We start from the raw sequence: 25,277 nt of genomic DNA, 5'->3' as shown, positions 1-25,277 counted from the left end.
TAGTGGGGAAGCAGCAGAGGCAGCTTCTGTGAGGAGAGCCCAGGAGCTGCCCCACATTAGATAAGAGCTGGTTCTGTCTGTCTCCAACAGAGACTTGCCGCTGGCCAGAGCCGAGCCAGTGAGCGATGCGGGTGGCACCTCTGTGGTGATGTATCTAGGAACTTGCAAGAAACACTGTGCCACAGCTGTGTGAGAGAGGAGTGAAAACGTGAGAGAAGAAGCCCTGCAGACGCCAAGGTCAGTGAAGGAGGAGGGCAGGAGGTGCTCCAGGCACTGGAGCTGAAGTTCCCCCGTGGTGTGTGGAGAAGCCCCTGGTGGCGCAGGTGGATGTGCACTGAAGGGAGCTGCCGCCCTGGGGGACCCGTGCCGAGCAGTCCGTTCCTGACGGACGGATCCCGTGTCACAGAGCCCTGCGGAGCTGTCCTCCCGCGGCAGGGACCCCACGCAGGACAGCGACCACGACCAAGTGTCGGAGCTGAAGCGCTAAGGGCTGGCCGCCATTCCCTGTTCCGCTTGGGAAGAAGAGGCAGAAGAGGGCGGACGGGAGGAGAGTGTTTCCAGTTTGTTTTCAGCTCTCACTGCTCTACCGTTATTAACGGCCAATAAAATAATTTTCCTCAAGCCAGTGCTTTGCCCGTGAGCGATCTCCCCGCCCTTATCTCGAGCTTTTTTCCGTCCCGCTGAGGGGCGCGGCGATGCTGCCGCCCACCCGCGGCCACCCCTCAGACGGCCCCACGGGCTGCAGCAGCATCCCAACCCGCTAGGGGCGGGCCGAGGCCGCGGGGAGCGGCCGGGAGGAGCCGAGACCCGCCCGGGGCGGGCGCGGCCGCCACGTCATCCCGGAGCCGCCCCGCCCGCTCCGGCCCCGAGCCGGATCCCGGCGCGGGCCGCCCTTCCGCCGGCGCCGGGGAGAAAGCGCCGCCGCCCCATGCTGCTCCGCGCCCGGCCCGCCGCCGCCGCACGGTGAGAGCCGCGCTGCGGGCAGGGCACGGCAGGGGTCCGGAGCGGAGCGGAGCGGGCGGCAACCCCACCCCGGGCGGTCCCCGGCGCCCCCCGGCCTCTCCGCTCCGTTGCCTCACGGCCACGGCCCTGCGGCGGCCCCCGCGCCCGGCCGGTCAGCGAGAGGCTTCCAGCGCCCTCCGGCCCCGAGCTCCGGCCGCGAACGGCGCGGTCCTTGGGAGAAGTGTCCCCCCGAGGCGCTGCGAGTAAGTTCGATGGAAGAGCGGGGCGAACCGAGAAAGCGTTTGGGCCAGCCGCTTGGTTAAAGCTCTGCTTCGTTGCCTGAGTCAATAAGGCAGTTAATAAAGAGCTGGTCTGTTAGTTGTGCGGCCTTTGGGAAGCAGGTAGCTAGCCATCAAAAAACTTCATGTGCAGACCACACAAAACCTGGCGATGCAGCTCTTTACTCGTGTATATTGAATAACTTGAAATATATACTTTTTTTTCCCTCTTTTTATAGATTGTAATTCTTGCAAGACTTGTGACATGAAGTAGGACAACCAGGATTTTGAAGAGGTCTGTCATAAGTACAGCGTATCTCCAAACATCAGTGGATTTACCAAAGACTCTTCTCAAAGCCTGCTCGAATCAGAACCTGTAAACTTTCCAGAAGTTTCACGATGGAGTTCATATTGTCCAAAGGAGATCATACGAGATATTTGAGATTTTTACTGTTAGTTTTAGTATGTGCAATAGTTCTTGTGTGCACTGATCAGGACTACTATAGTTTACTTGGAGTATCCAAAGAAGCAAGCAGCAGAGAAATAAGACAAGCATTCAAAAAACTGGCATTAAAGTTACACCCTGATAAAAATCAGGTAAGTTACATCTTTAACAGGTCAGTGTTGTTGAGGTAAGGGATCTTAATGTTTAAACAGAAAGTGTTTATATTTTTACTTTATCTAAAATGTTTCTCTATTCTTGTGAAGTAATGTACACAGCTGGCAACATGATTTAGCTCAGGTTTTCTGTAGAGACTTACGAGAAGGGGTAGACTGGTAATATACATGGTTGTGTTGACATTTAGGTCATGTCAGATTGCTGAAGGAAAAAAGGCAGTATCATTTACTTCTTGTTTGCATTTTTGTAAATACAAGAAAACATGCATCTGTACCATATTACCTTGTTGGTAAACTGATGAGTTTATCTTTTTCTATTTAGCTTAGAGGACCTTACTGTTTTCCTGCTGTGAATTCTCAACCAAAGAGCAAACAACACCAGCCTGTCTTGAGACATCAGTCTCCAGGTGTCAAACAGAACAAAGCAGAAATTCTAGGACTGTCAAGGCCTAATGAAGGAGGGTGAAAAGGAGCTGTAGGGTGAATAGAGGAAGATGATTGGGAATGGCTCAGTGTGTGATACTGTATTTTCCAAAGCACAAAGAAATTATTTTTTAAAATTTAATTGCCATATTTTTTTTCAAGATTTCCTTAATTAATCAGAAGTTCATAGGAAATATGATGGTTTGGCACTTTATGTGCAACTACACCTGCACAGAGACACACAGGACATTGATGTGCCATGTAGGCTCACGGCCTGCCTGCACAGAGTACAAACTACGTTTTTACGATGGATTTGAATGTGACAAAGCTCAAAGAGAAAGCCAAATCCCAACCAAGTCAGAAATGCCAATTTGTACCTATTAACAGCAAGCTATGGTTTCACTGGGTTGATATGTTCAAAATATTAATATTTTAGGACAGATTCTGTAGCTTTCAGGTATGCAGATATTACTGAAATGCTACAAAGAATTTTTCAACATATTACTTGCAACTTTAAAGATGATCATAAAAGATGAAACCGTTACACAAATTCCATAATAGTGATTCATTTCATGTACATCTATGTAATCATGTGAAGTATCGTTCAAAAGGCACTTTCTTAAAGCAATGTGTAAGCAGAAATCAAAAAGGTGGGAGAGAGCACTACAGATCTTGTTCACCGCTGTTACACTGCACCAGCTCAGGACCCAAACTGGAATTAAAAGTGTATTTTTCACCATTCTAATTCCAAAGAACCTAGAATACCTAGAACCAATAATGTTTTTCAAATAAGTAAAGGAATCTATAAGCCATGAGATATACAGAAATATCAAGTCTTCATTCTTAAGGTTTTTTAGTGGTGGCTTTTTTTTTTTTGTTCCTCTGCATTTGCAAAACAAGGTGCATAATATACCAGGACCCAAAGTAATAGGAGAAAACAGGGAATGCGTTTCTGCAAGTCCATATACCAGAATAACTCAGTTAATCTACTGAGCTCAGAAGTACAAAATATTTTCAGTTGGGAGATGCATTGACACTGTTTTACTTGTCGGAAGAAGCATCCTGCTGAATTTGCATGTATGCTCCCACTTCTCCTACACACACATTATGTATTATCTTCTCAAGGTAATAAAAGTTGCACAGGAAACTTAATCTGGAAGGAGAGGAGATCAAACAAAAGTTAGGAGAGTTGAAAGAAGAGGCATCACTGAAGAATGTTACAGCTTCCTACCAGTTTGCTTTGTATCTCAGTTGATACCTTAGCGAGGATGAAGAAATGAGAAGGAGATGCACTGGGCTTTAGGAAAGGAAAACTTTACTGTAGTTTGTTTGGAGACCACTAGTGTCAGATTCCACTGCAACTGGCATCTTTAGGGATACAAAAAAATTTTCAAAGATTATACACATAATGCTGAGAAAATAATGTGGTTTATTAATTACTTACTAATTATAGTTTTTCCTTAAATAGAACGATCCAAACGCACATGAAAATTTTTTGAAAATAAATAGAGCCTATGAAGTACTTAAAGATGAAGATCTACGGAAGAAGTATGATAAATATGGAGAGAAAGGCCTTGAAGACCAGCAGCAAGGAGGTCGTTATGAAAGCTGGCACTTTTATCGCTATGATTTTGGTAAGTGACAATGTGTGTTTGTGACTTGTTTAAAGCAGTCACAAGCAAATGCTATATTCAGATCTACATCAGTCATTTCATAAACTTCTGATGTATCCTGTCGAGATTTCTGCTTGCTCGGTTGTTCTGTAGCTGTCAATTTCACTCTGAGCCAATTTTTTATTTATCATGTTGATGGCTACCCACAAAATAACAACATGATGCTCTATCTACCTAGCCTTTTGTTCCTGCTGCCCATCTTTTTACTCTATGTCAAGTGCCTTTTTTTTTTTTTTAATTCCAGTGTTACTGTTTCATTGGTATTCTTTTTAACTCTTCAGTACAGGAATTGCATTCTCAAGTGGATTTCGAGAGATTTCTGCACTGTCAAGCCCATTTTATATGCACTTCTACAGTTAGAGATCAGTGAAGAGGTAGAAGAAAATGAAGAAAACAAATCATAAATAAAATGATCTTGAGACAAGTTATTTAGTGTTTATCTCAACAAATCTTTTATAGCTGTAGGAAAAGGTGGGGATGAACTATTCTCAGAGCTGCTTTGGCAGAAGTAAGTTAAAACAGGCAGTTGAGGAACATGGCTTGATTGATGTGAAAAAGAAAGCTGAAATGAACCTCCACCCTGGCAAAATAGTCAAAGCCAGTAGTTTTTTTGGTGTTTTTTTTTCCCCTTGTGTAGGTTGATGTAATATGTTCCCCATCTCTAAAAAAAAAAATTGTCTCTGCAGATTGGAATTGATTAAACTGGAGGCAACTATCACAGGAAAAAAATGGAAATTACTCTAGGCAGCACTGCTTGATTGAGAAACAGTATCCTTGAAAGTCTATTAACCAGTCATTTGGAGTGGTTTATTTATATATACATGGATATATATTTATATACTATATATGTATAAGTACAGATGTAATATGTATAGATATTTTTTCAAGTGCATGGGTGAGTGTAATGTATTACATTATATATGAATGGATAGTAACATAAAAACTGTCTTGTCAACTGTGAAAAGTAATTTCTTGTTATTTATTTGTATTTAATGCTTGTATACCTCAGGTGAAATGGGATCTCAACATGTTAGGTACTGTAAAAGAACTGTAGCCATAGTAGCATAATATAATATATAGTACTCTGGGTATCTTGTTACTGGCTTTCTTGAGTACTTGAAGTAGTATACCAGTTGTAGTGACGTTCTAGGTAGAACTGTATAGCTTTTTAGGAAAGCTGCTGTTCTTAACTTTATTCTGTGTACTTCATTCCGCAGTATGCACACACTCTATTAGTGAAAAAGCTTGTGGCTTAAACACCTTTTTGTTCTAAATAGTTTAGATAACCAGAGGCTCAGAGAAGACATTAAAGCTTCCATACATTACATATAGTGGTCTCACTGAGAGCTGGAGTTTCTTGAATTATAATCTGACAACTAGTTGACACTATTTCTAATATGCTTGCTGTAACACCGTAGCTGTCTCCTAGAAGCCTGTTGTTGATAGGAAGTGGTAGTTCAATTTTCTTGCTTGCTCAGTAATTGGTCTACTAAAATACCAAAAGAACTCTTCTGTTCTGCTGGTGGCTTTTGTAGCATGAAGACATGGCAGTTCATATGAGATTAGACTAAGGTTACATGTTACTAAATAAATACGGTTTAGTTGTAAAAACCTCTCTCTGCCAGCCTGCTGTTTCAACTTAAGTGTACTGCTTTCTGTTTCCTGTCTTGTGAATAAAATTATGGTTTGTTTCTTCTTTTTAAAAATGGTAACATTAAAAGAAATTGTTTGCTTTTTGATAGGTATTTATGATGATGATCCTGAAATTATAACATTGGATCGAGGAGAATTCGGTAAGCTTTAAATAAATAGCTTAGTTTGACAATCCAAGGTAAAAATGTTTACATTCTTAGCTGTGTATCTATAAACTTCTATTACATACCTTTAAAAAAAAAATTGTCAGGAAATCATAAGAGAGAACCAAAAAACCCCTAACACTTCCTGGCAAATGCTAGTTAGCAAATAGTTCTATCAATAAACAATTTGGTTTGGTTTGTGAGATCTGTAAGAGGAACTTATTTGACTTATTTAGTTTCTCCTTATCTTTCATCACGCCTTCTTGGTGTCTTGTCTAAAAATGCACTTGATAGAATTTCTTTTCTGTTTTATTTCTATTCATTTTTTTCAGAATATCATTTTCCCTGTATATCCTCACAAGCAAGAAAATTAAGGAATATTTTAATATAGGCAAATATAACCTCTAAAACTCACTGTAAAATCTATGTCCAAAAACACAGAGGCTGAAAGATATGTAATTCAAGCTGATAACATGTATGTGTATATTTTGTTGCCGTTGTTTTCTTTTGTTTGTGAGAGTATTGCATTGTTTTTTCTAGTAACTATATTGGTTAAGTTGTGTTTTTACCTGTTAGACAGGGATTCTACCTAAAAACATTGCCTGGTGGAATCCTGAAAAGAAGTGATTATCAGGAAATGGAAAGTACTGTCGTGTAACATTGTTTTAGCACTTGTGTTTTGTTGTTAAGGTAACCAAACTTACACTATCAAACATCTCAGGCTAATCTGTAAAGATTAATTATTCTTAATAGAACACATGTTGAAAGTCAGGGTGCTGAAGTATGATTTTTGTTCGTTTGCCTTCAGCAGCAAGTACATGTGAGTGAATTAAGTGCAATCTTTATCCAATCTCAGTTACTGTTACTAACTTGTGTCTAACATAAGAAAATACTTAATTTGGCTTTCAAGGAAAACAGTATAGTAAAAAATGTACATTTGAGATATATCTACATTGTAGGTGTGCATTACTTACTTGTGATTTTCTTCTCTTGATCTAGATGCTGCTGTTAACTCTGGAGAGTTGTGGTTTGTGAATTTTTATTCTCCTCGGTGTTCCCACTGCCATGACTTAGCACCTACGGTATGTATAGCAAACAAGTGACTCTTAAAATTCAGTTCCTCAACTTAAATTTTAACAAAGCAGATTTTTACACTGAAGTCAAAACCAAAGACAATCACTCAAGGTTCCAGGAAGAAAACACATGCTGATTTTTCAGTATTTCTTCATAGGAGAATATCCTTTTTCCCCTCCCTTTTTTTTCCTAGTGGAGGGAGTTTGCTAAAGAGATGGATGGAGTAATACGCATTGGAGCTGTCAACTGTGGAGATAACAGAATGCTTTGTCGAATTAAAGGGATTAACAGTTATCCAAGTCTGTATGTTTTCAAAACTGGAATGGTAAGTGATAAAACTTTAAGCGTTTTTTAGAATTACTAAAATCTGGAAATGTATTTCTTTAATACTTGTTCAATTGTGTATCTCTATATAAAGCTTTCCATTTGTTTTAACTTCTTTATAAGAAATTACTTTTTTTCTACGTTTACCTTGCTTAAATTAATTTATACAGCTGAATTCAGTAACTGGCTTGTACAGTCCTTTTTTCCTGTTTATTTATTAATCATTTTGCTGTTCATCCATAAATTTCTGATTTTCTTCCTAAAATGCATTTTACTGTGCAGCAGTAAACTTCTGATTTGGGAAGATACTGTCAGCAGTGGTGCATTAGTAAAGCAGTGAGTCTAAGTACTTGAACAACTTCGCTTATGCTATTGCAATGAACTTTTAAAATACAAAGAACAGTCTCTGGTTTGAGTTCAACGAGTATGACCGTTTACCTAAAGAAATTTGGAAACTGCTTCCACAAGACTTCCTCCATGCTAGGAGAAATTATGTATGTCATGCTGTGTAACTGCCTGTTGAGTAGTAGTTCTGGGAGTGGCGTACAAAGACTTGAATAGTTAGACGCATTTTGACAATGATAAAATTTGTGAGGTTAGGTGCAGAGATTATACGTACATGCAAATGGACTGATGCAAGTAATTTTAATTTTTATTTAAATAACAATATAATCACTGGGAGCTGGTATTTTTAAGACTTAATTATCTTTCGTTGCTTGACTTGGGAAGAAATCACATTACAAAATTTAAATAAAGGTTAAATTTCAGGCATTCCAATATAGGAGGGGAAAAAACAGAGCTAGGGCCTCAGGGAGAGAAGGGGGTCTAGCAGTTGCATAAGTACTGTTATGAAAAACACTGGTGTGTGTGTGTATATTAAATTCTGTGAACTTTATTCTTTGTCTTCTATAGCAACCTGTGAAATACTATGGAGACAGGTCAAAAGAAAGCTTAAAGAACTTTGCTATGCAGTATGTTACAAGCACAGTCACGGAGTTATGGGCAGGTAATGTTCATGTATTTTTACTTGGAGTGCTGTTCTTGAAATTGCTTTTATATACTTTTATAAAAGATGTCAGAAACTATTTATGAAACCAAATCTGTCCACTGTTGCTAAGTGTTACATTTGAGATTAAAAATAGTATTTATTGTAGTTTGTTAACATAAAACTTTGTTTCAGTCTCATTGAAGTATACCAAAACCAGTCACAAACTTACGCAAATTGATTTATTTTAGGAAACTTTGTTAATGCCATTGAAACTTCATTTGCTTCTGGCCTTGGTTGGTTGATCACCTTCTGTGCTGAACGTGGGGGTAAGTGTGTCAAATACTAGTCAAATAAAACGAGCAGGGGGAAAATTAAAATTTATTTTTGTAGACAATGGCATAATCCCTTTCCCTTATAATAAAGAGTAAATTTGTTCAAAGTCTTAGAAGCCACAGTATGTGGACTGTGGGTCACCTAAGCTCCATTCTACAGGCAGTTTGACAAAAGGGACATTAATAGAAAGATTATGGTATTGTGCTTCTCTAATGTCATGTGAGTCATTAAAACAGCACTCAAATACAACCCCTAAGGGAAGGGAACAGGTAGAAAAGAAGTATCTCTGACTTCAGTTTCCAGCACAAGCTCAAATGACAGATACTGCATATAGGCACATAGCAGCTTGTCATGGTACTTGAGTGTAATCGTATCGTATCGTAGAATGGCTTGGGTTGCAAAGGACGTTAAAGACCACCCAGTTCCAACCCCCCTGCTATGGGCAAGGATGCCACCCACTAGACCAAGTTGCCCAGAGCCTCATTCATCCAGCCTGGTCTTGAACACCTCCAGGGTTGGGGCATCCAGAAGAAAGGATGTATCTCGCTTTAAACCACCAATACCCCAAAATTAGCTGAATATTTTCTTAATGTTACCATTAAAAATTTGTTTTGTGATTTGACATCACATCTGATAGCAGTCTGTGTGCAATGCTCACGTTGCTTATAATAATAAACACTGTTGAAGTTGCTGGACTTTTTGTTTTTAATAAGCCATTGGTTTGAAACCAGTTACCAGACTCATTTGTTACTTCTTCAGCATGTTTGTGAAAGGACAGAAGTATGATTTAGTTTGAAAGCTTTCTCAACATTGATCACTGCTTACACAGAAAGATACTATCTAACATATATAAAACAAATTATAAGTTAGGATTGGACATAGTAATCATCTCTTACCAATGTCACGACAGAGTGTAGATTTGCATTATTTTCAGTGTTTGTTTTGTCATGGACTTTCTTGGATCGGTATTGGATACAGTAGGAGAAAATTGCCTTGGTTAGCTGGTAGAGCTAAGTAAATTTGCTACACCTTTAACAAATAAAGATTTCTCAGTCTTATGAAGAGACTTTTGTTCTGGGAATTGAACAATCAGAGTTAGTGTTAGGTTTACATTTGTAAATAGCTTGATTTCAAGTTGTAATCCTTTTGTAATTAGGTTTTCAACTTTGGTCTAGTTACAGTGAGGTCGATGCAGATTTTTTTTCTGAAAAAAGATACATCAGAAGCTAACTATTCAAACTAAGTCTGGATGGGTAATTAGAGCATATAATATTTATTACACTGAGTTGTTATTTTAATCACAGGGAATTAACTGAAATCTCCTTATAGGACAGTATATATATATGTGGTGTGGTTTTTTAAACATTGAGTCATACAGGAAATTTTTACGGTGAGTCTTAGTACGGCAAATAAAAACTTAATATAACTTAAAATGAGAATTGTTTGTTCACGAAGCAAGAGTATGTTCACACTGTATTTTAACTTAGAGTGTACAACTGTGCTGATTATTAGATGTTACGATTTAGAGTCACTGAAATGTTGCATGACTAACTATGTAGCATGTCTGTTGAAGTGGTTACCTTTGCAGGGAGGAAAGGGGTAATTCTAAAGAAAAGTATGTTTAGTGGATTAATAATTTGAAGTCTTATGTTTGTAAGTAAATCACTTCTATTTTGCAGATTGCTTGAGTTACCAAACACGTCTTAAGCTTGCTGGCATGTTGGTAAGCAGTGTTTTACTTTTCACCTGTTATATTTAAAACAAAATAACAGAGTTGAAAGAATGAAGTGCTAAATTCTTACTGAGTTTAGTGGAACTGTGACTTCACCCATTAATTTTCAGAACAGTGAAAAATTTTGACTAAGTAGCTGTTGAAATTACATTATTTTTAAATATATATATATATAATGTGAATGAATTAATATTAAGTGATGAATGATAGTTGTGTCCTTCCATCTTCTAAACGTTGTACATAATTGGTTGTATTGGGATTTTTAAAAGCATTTCTGAACCTAACATTGAAAAATACCATTCTTCGTTTTTGTGTTGTCTTGTTGTGTTTTGTGTTTTTTTTTTTTCTTTATTACAGGAAGGCCTTGTTAATGTAGGCTGGATGGACTGTGGCACTCAGGGTGAGCTTTGTGATAATTTAGATATCTCATCTAGTACTACAGCATACTTTCCACCTGGAGCCACCATAAATAACAAAGAGAAAGGAGGTGTTTTGGTACGAGTTGTTTCTAAACAGTTCTGTATTTAGATAAGATAAGGTGATGACAAAGGAATGTGTAAATAATTACCAGATTGATTATATACAACCGAAAAGATGGTTTTATTTTTTTTGTCTTCTAAGCTTGTGTATCCTGATGTATCTCTCTTGGTTTCTAAGGCAGTCATCCCTGGTGGTAGTCCCCAGCTTGCTGGTATGCTGGGAGAGTGAACAAGAACACAGTGCAGTAGCAGCAGCCTGTAACTCTGCTGAACCATCTCTTCAGGAGCCTCATTGAGTAGCTGTGGGAATCCAGGGGGCTTTGTGACAGACCCAAGAGCCTAGTCCTGAAGCTGCTATCCAGCTATTCTGGGCAACCTTGGGAGATTTCCCATTTGCCCCCAGTTTTTACTCCAGAAAGAATATGAACCAAGTATCACAACTTTGAGAAATGCTTCTCCAAACAGAATACTGACACCTGTGATGAATACTCCTACATTGTCTGTCCGTATGGCTTATGCTGTTTGGCTCTATTCTAATACTGTAACCTCCTCCTACATTTGTATGGTAATTTTAACTTCCTAAAGTGATAGGAGACGTTTCTCAGTTTAATGTATGGTTTGTTCCTCTATTGTCACTACTGTTACCTTTAGTCTTAAAAGGAGGAAATTAGACTTGCAACCTACCCATTTTCAACCTTATCATAGAATCACAGAGTGGTTTGGGTTGGAAGGGACCTTAAAGACCATATTGTTCCAACACCCCTGCCATGAACACTAGATCATGTTGCCCAAAGCCCCATCCAACCTGACCTTGAACACTTCCAGGCACGGACCATCCACAACTTCTCTGGGCAACAACCTTGTACCTTACCACCTCTGGAGTTACTGACTGATACTAATTCCTAAATTTTACAAATTACTGAAACATAAAAATCTGTACAATGCAATAAGGGAAGGCTGTAAAAATAGACTTGAAATCTTGTAAATTTGATCATAAAATTTGGTTTGAAATTTGAATTTCAGGACTTTCAGCACCCAAAATACAGTATCTTGAGTTTAATGTTGTGGGAAAACAAGCTGAAAAGCAGTAGTCTGAGTGCTGTTGTCAAATTATATATGTGAAAAAAGTTGATCAAATAACATAAACTGTACCCTTCAGTTGATAGAAAAGAACAAATCAGAATAATTTCCCTGATGCTTTGAGTACTAATCATCAATAATCAGGATGATATTCATAGTTTCTTAAACAGTTAACTTTCCTTTCTAGTTTCTTAACTCCTTGGATGCCAGAGAAATATATCAGGAAGTAATGAAGCATCTGCCTGACTTTGAAATTATTTCTGCAGCATCATTAGAGGTAAATTTAAAAAAAAAAGTCACAATGTCTATGAAAATCTTTTATCAACTATCAGTTTTAAATTTTTTAAATGCTGTTGGTATGACAACCTAGTATTACTGTTTCTGAAGATGATATTTTTTCCCCTCTGGCCAAAATTGGTTATTACTAGTTACTACTTGTGTAGTTTAGCACAATAAAAGTGGGGGCAGAAGGGTGTGCATATTTTTATTTGTAGATAGATATTTAGTAGGAAAATAGAAAACCACAGACATTGCCTTTGGAACTCACTCTGCAACAGTAACTTCCTAGTTACTATTTTTTGAATCAACTACCAAATCAACTTCATCATGTTTTGCAGGAGTGGGAGGGGAAGGAAAGGAAGGCTCTTTTGACACTTGTAATAGTGGCAGCTTGACCTCCAATAGGAAATGTGATGGAAACAAAGTGTAGAGAATAGCACATAGCCAGCTTGGTTTCAGACTTCTTCCACTTTTCATTTAATATGCACTGAAGGAAGTTTAGTGAAAGGACTACACGAAAGAATTTAGTGAGGAGGGGGACATCACTTAAAGAACAAGTGAATAATTGGGCATTTGTCATTCTAAAACATAAAAGGAATTTATAAATCGGTATAAGTAGGAAATAATGATGTTTTTTCCACCCCGCATTTAAAGGACCGTCTAGCTCATCACAGATGGCTAATTTTCTTCCAGTTTGGGGAAAATGACAAATCAAGTGTACAGGAATTTAAGAAACTTAAATTTTTACTTAAAGATGAACATATTCAGGTAAGAATGCTCACTTACCTAGTATTAACCTCTCTTTGCGTTCAGAGCACAAGTCAGCATGTTGTTATCATTATTAGTTATTATTGCACCTCTGGTACCAAAGAGATATGCTATACTGTGATAGATGTGTAGTAATGCTTTTAAAATAAAGCAAGCAGTGAAGTTTTCCGTACTAAATAATGTCTGAATAATTTAAAAGTAGTTAGGAAAGACTCTATTTTAAGTCACCTCTCTTGTAGCAAATGTTGTTGCTGCAGATCCCCTTCAGTTAACAATCAAAACTTAACACTTTAGTGTCAAATTGATATATGTGAAACTATTTTAATTATTAAAAAAAAAAAACTAATTATTTTGAAAATATAATAAAAAGAAACCAAATTCAAACTTTGTACTAAACATATATGGATTGTGTTACTATACAAGATACGGATTTCAAAAAATGTGGCATTGACTAGAAGAGTTCTAAAGTCATTTATTTCAGGTGTCTTTCTACTTCCTTGCTGTTTTACTTGGAGAGGGGAAAAAAATATTAGGTTTTATTCCTTGTTTTGACCTTTAAATTTAAAAGTAGCTGAACAGCCTAATATAGCTATGGTAGTAGTTTTCCTCTAACATCAAAGATATGTTTGTCTTAAGACCTCTGATATTTGTTTAAAAAAAAAAAAGGCTACTACTTGTCCATACTTAGACTTCATGTTGTGAATTTATCCTAATTTTTACTGCCCTTCAGAATATTTTGGTGTATTTAAATTTGTATGCCTTAATGGTGCTGTCTGTTAATTAGGTTGGCAAGTTTGACTGTCTTTCCTCACCAACCATCTGCAAGAAGCTATATGTCTATCAGCCATGTCTAGCAGTCTTCAAAGGAAAAGGAATTGAAGATTATGAAATTCATCATGGTAAGGGAAACTTTGGCAAACTTAAATCTTTACATGATCACTTTAAGATGACACCATATTTGGCACACTGCATTTGTTTTCCAAAGAAACAGTTTTGTAGTCCTAGTATTTGCTCTTTTTTTTGTGACCTTATTGTAGCCTTGCCCAGACCTATCATTTCCTTTAGGGTTTTTTTGGGTCCCCCCAGTAAGGGATCAGCATATGCTAAGGGATGTACTTTGCGTTTACTGTCTTGTCTATTTCAGTCATCCTTACATCTACATCCGTACATATGAAAGAAATCTCTGAAGCTGATCAAGACAGCTTATGCTTTGGGTAGGACAGCCAAAGAATGCTGCAAGGCACACCCGTCACAGAGGCTTTACGTGCCAGATATACAGTGCTGTCCACATGATAAACTTGGATTTGATTTTGCTTGTCACTGCACTGAAATGAATTCCTTGTTTAATTGATTCCCATCCAAGAAAGTCTATACTGAGATGTTGCCACTTAGATTCATTTGCAGAGTAGTAGTTTGGTTCCATGAAAGGTTGGAACTATGTTACTGCATACCTCTGAAAGGATTGAAAAATGATGGTATGAGCGAGAACAACACAGGTTGCTACAGTTTTGTTTCAACAATCAGTGTAGCTTCATCCAGAATGCAGCAAAAGGCAGTTATGCATGATGAGGCTCTGATTTTTCAGTCTCAGTTACTAGGAACAGCTTGCAAGAAATCTCAGCCAAAATGTAATATTAAAGAAGAGAGGGGATAATTGTTTGACCACCTAGATAAATCAGTCATACCTAAGGGGGGAAGATGATCCCATACATCTAATGAGTGTTGTCAAAGAAAAACCTTACATGCCTGCAATTTCCACCCCTACAAAGAAGACAAGGGTTGTATACATACAGCATTTCTAGATCTTTTCCAGTATTTATAACAACATAATATTTTAAAGAGATCTTTCATGGGGAAAAATAAAGTTTCCTTTCTACATTGTTCTTTGAAGGAAAGAAGATCTTATATGACATCGTTGCATTTGCCAAAGAAAGTGTCAACTCTCATGTTATCACCCTGGGACCTCAGAATTTTCCTGGCAAAGAGAAGGAACCATGGCTTGTGGATTTCTTTGCACCAGTAAATATTTAATATCTACATTTCCCCTTTTCTAAAATGTGTTATGTAAATATGTAACAAAATGCTATTAGTATTTTGAAAGCATCCTTCGACATCATGAGACAGTACTGTAATTTCTCATTCCTTGGCAGCACTAGTTCCTAGATTGTGTGGGCTTTTTATTTAGTGGAGTCTGTTGTCAAAGCAGCATATTATTTGTTTCAAACAGCTTACGTTCTCCTGAGAGCCAACTGCAGGGCAAAGCAATTGTGTTTATTTGCATTTTGTTTTCTAGTGGTGTCCTCCTTGTCGAGCTTTGTTACCAGAGCTGAGAAAAGCATCAAAACATCTTTATGGTCAGCTTAAATTTGGAACGCTAGACTGTACTGTCCATGAAGGGCTTTGCAACATGGTAAGCTGTAGAAATTTAAAACGGAGAAAAAATCATATCAAATGGTTTATATATAGTTTATATATAGTGGTGGGAGCAGATCGTGCTTGTTTTTAATACTTTTTTTTCTTTTAAAGGGCAGTAACCCAAACAGGGCATTTGTATCAAGATTTTTTTTTCAAAGCAACAAACTATACAGTCACTACAGATAATATCTAAATGCAAAAATACAGGTCAAATTTTGGTCTGATTTGGTAGTGTTATTGGAAGACTCAGGAAACTGTTAGAATTTAGTAGTTCCTCTTTTTTCTTTAATAAAAAGTAAAGCAGACTCAGAAAGGTTTTTCTTTCTGTAAATGCATACATGCACTCGTTTTGTTCTTCACCTGTGAAGAGGGAAATAGTAGAACATGTAAAAAAAAAAAAAAAAAAACCATAAGGTTCATATTGATGCAGCATTTTTTGAAGGTGTCTGCAAAGACTTTTACTTTAGTTCACCCAAAATGACTGATTTTTATTTTGTGGGGCTTAAGTGGAGGATCAGTTTTGAAGTAACAAAGTTTATTACTTATCAGCTTGCACTCATTCCATTACTACATTTTTGAATAAAAAATAGATTATTAAAATCTTGCCCAATTTTCCATTTTTAAATTTGCTTAGCTTTTGCTTCAATTAATTTATTGGGATAAAAATTATTAATATTACTTTTCTTGATTTCCAGAAAATATAGTTCGGCAGATTCCCTGCTCAATGTGCATCTGCACATTTTATTGTTTATAAGAGCTTATGTTAGAATATTGTGTCTATATTAAAAATGTGAATGTCTTAAAACACATGAAAACTAGGTTTAAAAAAAGGAACAACTTTAAAGTTGTGTTTTAGATGTGCTTATACACTGATTTCAAATTATGGGAGCATCAGTTTTCAATAGTGGACGATATGGTTCTTCATATGGTACAAGTGTTTCCACCTGAGGCCTGAGAATAGTGTTAAAAACTAAAGGCTTAGAAGGCCTGTGGGTTAATTCCTGTATTGCAGAGTACACTTCAGGACAAACTATACTATCTAAAATACAGATTGGCTTTTTTTTTTTCTGGACTGGTTTTTAATGGTTTCAAACTCCCACCTGCATGTATATTTAAGCAGTTGTACTGCACAGAAAGGATAAAGTAGCAGCTGTGAGCCACCAATACCAATGGCAGTTAAAGGAAAGTATGGGAAGCCTACTAATTCCTTGCAATTTCTCATTGTCTGTTTTGTTAGCATAATATTCGAGCTTATCCAACAACAGTTTTGTTCAATCAGTCCGATGTTCATGAATATGAAGGACATCACTCTGCTGAGCAGATCTTGGAGTTTATAGAGGTATGTAAGTTACAATCCTTGTTGCAGTTGTGCTGTATTTGCAATGTATGTCAATACATCTTTAGTTGGAAGATTCTAAGATTTATTTTAATTAGACTAGTAAGACAAGGAGTGGAAAAAACATGTTGGGCAAGAAGTGATGCAGCAACTATCAGGCTGGGACTTGACACTTAGCAGATCTATTTCCCTACTCTGTCAACGTATTTCTTTGATGTCATTAGCAAATGTCGTAAGATCCTTTCCAACCTACAGAACAATAGTAATGATTTCCACAGCACAGAACAGATAAATTAATTAAAAATATGAAGTGCTATACTATTAAGGTGAAAATCTCACACAACGTGACATTAGGAGGAAGTTCATATTTTTTGTCAATTAACTTGCTGCTCTCTATACTTAGTGTCTGTTCCTCAAACTTTCTTAACTCACAGAACTGCAAATCATTGATACTCAGCATCATTGCTGCCAGAGTTCTTGTACCATCTTTCCTCCAGCATGCAGGTTCTCTCACTGCTAGAGCCATGGGCTGTTTTTCCCTCTTCAAATCAAAGAAACTTTGCATTCTTTCCAGGCAGCTTATAAAAAAGCAGGTGCAAGAGTGCTTATGCAGCACTCTTTCCTTTGATATTCAAAGGCACCTAATGCACCATATGCATTCCTCTGCATCCCAGTCTAAAATGCATGGCTGAGTCTCATAATCCCTGTTCTTGCCAGGTGAGCTGAGTTTTATACCTTTTGCCTCCCTTTATGCAGAAGAGGAAGACAAAACTCCCTTTTGCAGTCTTTTGGGGTTTGTTTTTGTTCATTTTTCCCATCAGATCAGGCATGTGACATCTGATGCTTGCATGCCTTTCAGTGATATGGAGTCTTCCCTACCCCAACATCAAGCAGATTTCAGTAAAAAAGGGACATTCTCAGACTCTTGTACAGTCTGTATGTGATGACAGTAGGTACAGGTTTACAGGATATTATTGCAAGGTACGTGTCCATAAACTGTCTTTGATTTAGGATCTTAGGAATCCATCAGTGATCTCCCTAACACCAGAGACTTTTGTTGAATTAGTTGAGAGAAGAAAACGAGAGGAAGTCTGGATGGTTGATTTCTATGCTCCGTGGTGTGGACCTTGTCAAGCTTTAATGCCAGAATGGAAAAAAATGGCCAGGGTAAGAGACATTCAGATGTTTTTCTGTTTTTGTGTCCAGTTATGCAGTTACTGAGACTGAACAACTGCTGTCTTAAACTTGTCACTGAGAAAGTCTGGTGATTAATATGGTGAACAAAACAGGGAATTCCTACCTAACAGTTGTATATTGTTCCAGATGAAGTTTTCCTTTTGTTTTTCAGTACATTAATATTGTAGCCCAGTCTTTCCTATTGATACAAGTGAGTTTTTGAAGTTGTGAGAAACTTTCAAGTAAAGTTACTTAATGCTTAATACTTTGCAGAGATAGCAACTCTGCATTTGTTTAAAATAAAACATAAAAAATTAAAGCTTTACCCATAAATAGAATAAGAGCTAGTTGAAATAATTTGCCACTTCATCCACAGTTAGTCTTCATGATCATTAATCATTTTTAAGATGGCACTTAGACCTTTGTGAAATCTCTGGTTTGAATTTTAGATTAAAGGAATTCAATCTTACCTAATTATTTCTTAAAAGATGTTTTTTCTGGAGATCATGTTTTCTTCATTGAAGGTAAATAAATGTTAAATTCCATATGCTTTAAGGATGACTGTTAACTGAATTCCATATACTTCAGTACCCAATTGTTGGTGCTGAGAGAGGATGTTTCTGTTTTCCAAGGTCGTTACAGTGTTGTCCTATTTGCAAAGGTAATATTTGCAAATACCACAGTCACTGACAACCATCTGGGTTTTCCTGGGCATGCTTTGGGAATTTGAACTAGAAACTTTGGGCAAAACATGAAACTAGTCCATAACTTTCAGACATTTAAAACTCACTTGGACTAGGAATTCTGTCCAGGATTCTACCTATGTTCTGGTCAAATGTCTGTGAAGTATTATTAGTTCTATAGTATATGTTCAGTAATCATCAGCTTCCTTGCCCATGCCAGGTGGTTTAGGCCTTTGCAACAAATCCAGCATGTTCAAGACAGACACAAACTGTGAAACTGATAGCTCATCTACACTGTACCAGGATCTGTTATAGTTATTGAGCCTGTGATACAAAACATGGTAAGATGATAGTCAAACTAGATAACCACGCTTGTATGTACCTTTAAGGTAAGACAGGTGCCTCATAAACCGTGTCTATACAGTGCATACTAAAATGTTATGTGGATGCTGGGAATGCACCTGGATAGCTGGATCCCATTAGATACCAGTGATACATTTACAGGAAAGAAAGCCTCGTGATAGTCTTGATTTGTTGGTTTGTTTTCTCCCCAGCTACGTATTCAAGTGATTAAGGCACAAATTCTGAAGTACTACTGAAATTGTAGTATTATTGACTAGCAGGTTTGACTGCTGTTTTTTCTTATTTTTAGATGTTAAATGGATTAATCAGTGTAGGCAGCGTGGACTGTCAAAAATACTATTCTTTCTGTCACCGAGAAAGCGTCCAAGGATATCCTGAAATAAGACTCTTTCCTCAAAAATCAAAGACAGCTCATCAATATTAGTAAGTAGTTTACTTCACTTTGGAAAACGATAGACGATGTGTTACAAAATGAATTTGCATATTCTGTTGTATGGGAAAGGTTCATCAAAGCTATTAAAATAGGCTCCTATGACATTGTTTGTTGTCCTAGACATTGACTTCACTACTTCAAACATACCATTGTAATTTGATCTTCTGCTTCCGTAAGTTGAACTGAAACTCTCTCAGGAACCTTGATTTTTATTTCTTGATGCTTATTGAGTGCCAGTTTTCTAAGTTCGGTAGCCTGTTAAAGTAGATGATGTAAATCACATAATATAAAAATACTATTAGGCCTAATTGATTGCAACTTCAAAGAACAGTGTGATATAGCCATCTGATCATCCTCACTGGCAAACAGTCTTAGCACCATTGCAAGAATTGTCTTCGTTTATCTAGCTATCCCATTCATTGTATGATTAGTGTGGAAACATTATTCACTAATGAGCAAAAAAAAAATCCTATGGGAAATGAAATCTGGCCAAAACCAAACAGCCTGTCCCCTTCATTTCACAGTACTGTTTGAAGATCTAGGGATTTCAGAAGGCATATGCGTATTTAAAGATACACAAAGGTCTGAAATGGTAGATGTGTTACTGCATTCTCTTACAAATTGGAAAGCTGATTAAATGCTGGCAGATAATAAAATGGATTGCCTTTTCACTGTAGAGCTTAATAGCAGGCCTTCAGTAGCTTTCATCACTGGACTGCTTTAATTTGATTCTGCTAGAAAAATCTTCTCTTAAAAGCATATTTCTTTTCTCTGTTGAAAACAACTAAGTTGGTGTACCTGACTGTTATTAAATTCCTAATGGTAAATTAGTTATTTTTTTTCCGGCAAAAATATGGATATTTGTCTCTTAAAATAAAACTCACCTAACAGTATCAGGTCAGATCTTCACTAGTATCTCTATATTGAAAAATACTCTGTTATGAAATTGCAAATTAGTGCATATGAATCATGACTTCCTTTTTTTTTTTCTTGGCATTTCAAACTTAAGCAATGCCTCAAGTCCAAGTAATAAGCCTTCATCAAAGTTACTAGTTTGCTTAACTTTTCTACCCTCAAATTGAGGAAAATGTACCTAATTAGTAATAGTAATATTGTAATGAAGGGGCGTCAATTAGAAAACACATTAAGATATTTCTATTTGATTTTTGTTTCTTAGTGTCTGCAATTTTATCTGGAGTTATTACCAAAGATCCTTCATTCGAAATACTTCCAACTACCAAAGTTCACATGCTTCAGACCAAATTTCTTACTTTTCTGACACATAATTTTCTTCTTTTTCCTTTCTTCATTCTAGTTCTTCTGGTTCTTAATTCTGTATCTTTTGAAATGTATTAATGAGACTTTCTCAGATATGAAAGCAAGGCAGAAATATATTCTGAAGCACATGCTTTTAGGTTCATTATTTCATCATCTGTACTCCATAGAGAATTCAAACTACTGTGTGACTGGATATTTTTTCTTTTTAATCTTTTTATAGTAGCTACAATGGATGGCACAGAGATTCATATTCACTGAGAGGCTGGGCATTAGGGTAAGTTACACCGTGAAACTTTTGTTCACAAGCTGTGCATATAGTTTTCTTGCTAGGAGAAATTAATATCCAAATTGTATATAAATCAAGAATTCAAAACACTGATCTATATGTATTGCTTCATTTAAGATGTTAATGTTTCCACATTTTTTAAGTTAAGCTTTTAAAAGTGTGGAGAAATACCATTACTGTCCACCAGTTTCATGAAGATTGTATCATCTTATCTACCACGTCTAAAAAGTGACTCCTTAATAGTAGAAAGAATAAAGTAAGGATTTCTAGATCACTAGTACACTTAATTTCAGAAAGTTCTATTGTCTGTAAGTGGAAATTGAATATGTTTTAAGTGTTGAATTGAGTATGACTGTTACTCTCCCTTTCTTCAGGTATTTACCACAAGTGTCTGTAGACCTGACTCCTCAGAGTTTCACAGAAAAGGTTCTGAATGGGAAAGATCACTGGGTCATTGATTTTTATGCTCCTTGGTGTGGACCTTGCCAAAATTTTGCTCCTGAATTTGAGATCCTTGCAAGGGTAGGTTTTTTAACTGTATTAACAGAGTGCTTTCTTCTACTAGTAATGGTTACAATACTCCACAGCACATTATTTCTTAGCAACCATCCAAAAATCATATACCTTGTTCTATCTACAGGAAAAAAGACTCAGGTATTTAAAAACTGAAATATTATAACTGTTGCTTTCTAGGTTTGTTACACATTTCACTGTGTTTTTTTAAGTTTGAGGCATAATCATTAATTCACCTTCAGTATTTTTAATGTACACAGCTATTGTTCTTCTGATACAGGGAACAATTTATTAGAGCATTTCATGTTTATGGTGATAGTAAGAAAATGTTTCTTGCCATTTTATAGAAAATAAGAAAAATGTCTAGAAGTCTAGTGTAGTTTTACAAAGTCTTCAAAATCTCACTGATGATATTTTCAGAATGAGAGAAGGGGGACGTTCTCAGTAGAAATCCGTGCTTTTAGGTCCCACTTGCCTGGGGGTATTGCACCTTGTGTAGACAAGCGCGCACACAAAGGCCATCCTTTGAGGCAGACATCAGCCTGTGATAGGATGACCTTTTAACTTTGACCTGCTTTGCTCTGAATTCAAGTAAGAGTGCTCTGCTCAATGTGGGGTAGCTTCTGCTACAAGGGTTAACACTGAGAACAAAGCAAGTGACTACTCTTTAAAAGATTTGAGCAATGTTTTTTGCTTTTTTTGCTGCGTTAAAATTTTTCAAATTATTTGCTTAGTCAGCCCTGGAAACTTGATGTTTGGTTCTACTTAACATATTTCCTTTTAGGCCGTTAAAGGAAAAGTAAAAGCTGGAAAAGTAGACTGTCAAGCATATGGTCAGACCTGTCAAAGTGCTGATATCAGAGCCTACCCTACTGTTAAGTTTTACCCCTACCAAGGAATGAAGGTAAAGTGTTTCCTTTGTGTACAGTGCTGTGAAGCTACTGGTAGGAGACGCATTTCATTTCACATTAAACTTAAGAGATACTTTCTATAACATATCAAAGTACATTATTTAGATATTCAAGAGATACAATTATAATTGATTTCAGTAATACTTAAAACACTAGGAAAATGATGCAATAACAATCTGTTACTGTAAAAGAGTAAGTTTGTAAATTAATTGAATAGCAATGAAAATGTAGACTTAACCAGAACCAGGGTTTAATTTTGCAGGAGTCTCAAATGATAAAAGTTTTTTTTAACCACCAACTACCAAAGCAGGCAAAGTGTCTCTTAAAATGAAATGTGGATGAATTAATTTTGGTTAAGGAGGAATACTCTTTCAAAGTAATCAGTATTTCATTATAACTTTGACTTAGTTAGTATTTCAGGATAGAAAATTGGTATAAAATACTTAGTTGCATTCTACCTCAAACTTTCATAAACGACTTAAGTTAAAAATCACTGAGACCACCAGCTCCTATTAACGGATTAATAGTATTAGATTAAAAAAAAAATTCAAGTGTTCAGACACTTCTAGGAAACTGCCTTTGTTCTTGTAAAAGCAATTGACTGCTATTAAATTTCAAGAATGTTGCAGTCATCTTTTTAAATGTATTAGTCTAGAATAGTATTCAACGCATCCTAATAGTTAAACCAACTCTTAACTATGCTTTTTTTAAAACTTAATCTCTTAAATTAGTATTAAAGTATGAGAAATCCTTCCTCACACAATCCCATCAAATTCTGAGGGATTTTTCTGTGTTAAGAGTAGGGGTTTTTCAGGTCTTCCAAGCAGTGAACCCACACTGACAGATTTATTGAATATAGAGCACGAAGTCACAATCTTTTTAATGGCTGTCAACGTCAAATACCTAGCTGAATGAATGTGAGAAAATTGTAACCAACTATTTTATATTTCTTTAAGTTTAATGACCAAGACAACACTTGTATAGTTGTAAAAATCTAGCAGCTAAAAGTGGTTCTTACTGCAATGAGAATTAGCATTGTTGAAACAGGCAAAATATCTATCAATTTCAAATCAAGCTGCAAAAGTCATTGCCTGCCTCCCTGCATTCTTCTGGAATTTTAAATGAAAGTAAGCGCATGTTCTATTCAGTATAAAGCATGAGTAATATTTTACAACATTTTAATTGTTTTTTTCTTTTAAGAAAAGTGTTCTTGGGGAATATATAGACAGCAGAGATGCAAAAGGCATTGCTGATATTTTGAATGAAAAAGTAGAAGCAATTGAAAATAAAGGAAAAAGAAAAAAATCTAGAAATAAGGTAAGAATACTTATTCTGGGGACTTTTACAAGAGACATTATTTTATAGAATAGCGCTTTAAAACAACGTTAGCCTTTGCTCATTTTCTGTGAAGTATTAAATGCCATCTCTTCAGACAGCACCAGGTACATTTTACTTCGGCTTGTTTTGGTTACTATTCAATTTTCCATGTCTACAGATATTGCAATAGCAGTATTCTGATACATCAGTTGTCAGGACTTAGATGAATTTATAGACGTCCATGGAACATGAAAACACCCCTTTGGTATGAAAATACACTAAAGACTGTTGAGATGCACTGTATGTGTAATCCTTAGACTAGATTTACCAAGCAGACACACAAAGTCAGAGGCTGATTAGTTCAAGATTGGGATTGACATCCTACCTCAGAAAGAAGATAATACGCAGTTGTGAAGAAGTATTAACAATTCTTTTTAAGAAACATTTGTCCAACTGAGAGATTTTAGTACTTAAAATCGAAGAAAAAACAGTGCAAGTAGGGTAAAAAATCTGGAAGACTTATTTGTACTATTAAAATAACAATTATTTATTTTCCTGTCACTAGGATGAACTCTAAATGGTACTGGAGGTGGTGGATAACATGAAAAATACACTGAAACTGTGAATATAGAAGACACCATAAGGAAAACATAAAGCCAGTTACATTCATGACGAGACAAATGAAAATAGTTTGAGTTCATGGGCACATGTGACTGTGTATATGAATTCTGTTAAACTGTGGGGAGATGAAAGCATTTTTGTTTTGGTGGAGGCATTCAATGTTTCTGCAAATGAACTGTGCGTGTCCCTCTTCTGATACGCCAACTACCTTCTTCCTAGTCCAACATTGGAGTTAACCAGAAACATGGACTGTATCACTTCTGTCTACCCATTTTCTATTTCCTTACGTTTTTCTTGTCTGTTTCCAAACACTTTTGAATGTGGCACTCAGCCTATGGCTGAATATGCACTCAAACCACTCTGCAATGCAGAAACACAATGAGGGATTGTCTAGTTGAAAGACAAACAGTTAATCTGCTTTGGGTTTGTATTATTGTTTAGTCAGTTGCTAAGAGATTAAAATCAGGAATTTGTAGCAGGATAGGTTTATTGAATTCCAGTGTTCCTGCCCTTCAGCACATTACTGTGGCACTGGTGGTGGTAGCAGGATTAAGATCGAAGAGCTTCTCTGGTTGTTTGGCTTTGAGGTTTTTGTTGTTTTTTAATCAAAAAATAAATTAAGGACTTTGAACTTTGTGTTTCACTGACTTTCAAGATTTGAATTATGCCCTAGAAGCATCTGTTTAAGGTATTAGCTCATAATGTTATTGTCTTTTTAAATATGAATATATTCTGTGGACATGTTTAACCTCTCTTGGTATTGCCACTTCCTTCCTCTGAAGATGTGTGAGTTTTGTTTCAAATAGTCATTTGGCAAATAGGATAGCAAGTGCCTTTTTAATTTAATAACGAACACTGTACATTGCAACATCTACTCATGCATCTTAATGTAAATCCTGCTTTTACAGTACTATTTTTCATAGCTTCTCCCTAGACAAAAAATAATGAAGACAAACTACTACTACATTTAGGAGTTTATTGAAATATTTCATTTTTTTCAATAAAATGCTGCTGAGTGTCAGATTTTTCTCCCCTGCTGTGTGTTTAGATTTGGCATGACTAGTCACTGTAGTGTGAATGTTATAAATTTGTAAATACTTATACACAATTTATTTTATAAAGCAGGCAGCAATAAATAAAAGGAAGAGATTCTAGTAA

The 25,277-nt window shown here is 36.6% G+C and overlaps 1 protein-coding gene across 2 annotated transcripts; it reads left to right on the top strand.

Annotated features, from left to right (window-relative positions):
* The first annotated feature begins 821 nt into the window (after positions 1-821).
* Positions 822-25,277, top strand: DNAJC10 (DnaJ heat shock protein family (Hsp40) member C10). 2 transcript variants are annotated; one of them, XM_080600387.1, is made up of 23 exons: positions 822-963; positions 1,460-1,817; positions 3,730-3,895; positions 5,677-5,727; positions 6,730-6,812; positions 6,998-7,129; positions 8,041-8,134; positions 8,365-8,442; positions 10,129-10,172; positions 10,539-10,676; positions 11,928-12,017; positions 12,674-12,787; positions 13,572-13,686; positions 14,679-14,806; positions 15,081-15,197; positions 16,440-16,541; positions 17,550-17,705; positions 19,050-19,183; positions 20,692-20,745; positions 21,132-21,279; positions 22,055-22,174; positions 23,382-23,498; positions 24,064-25,277. In XM_080600387.1, exons 2-23 carry the CDS (start codon positions 1,620-1,622, stop codon positions 24,073-24,075), a joined length of 2,391 nt encoding a protein of 796 aa, XP_080456513.1. In that variant the 5' UTR covers positions 822-963; positions 1,460-1,619; the 3' UTR covers positions 24,076-25,277. The 2 variants fall into 2 exon arrangements, with proteins under 2 accessions (XP_080456513.1, XP_080456512.1); XM_080600386.1 differs by having other exon boundaries at positions 853-1,205.

This window comes from Anser brachyrhynchus (genome assembly GCF_964034855.1).
Source record: "Anser brachyrhynchus genome assembly, chromosome: 7".
Classification (NCBI taxonomy): Eukaryota; Metazoa; Chordata; class Aves; order Anseriformes; family Anatidae; genus Anser; species Anser brachyrhynchus.
Note: the sequence above shows the minus strand (reverse complement) of the source record. Positions and strands in the feature narration are given on the sequence as shown.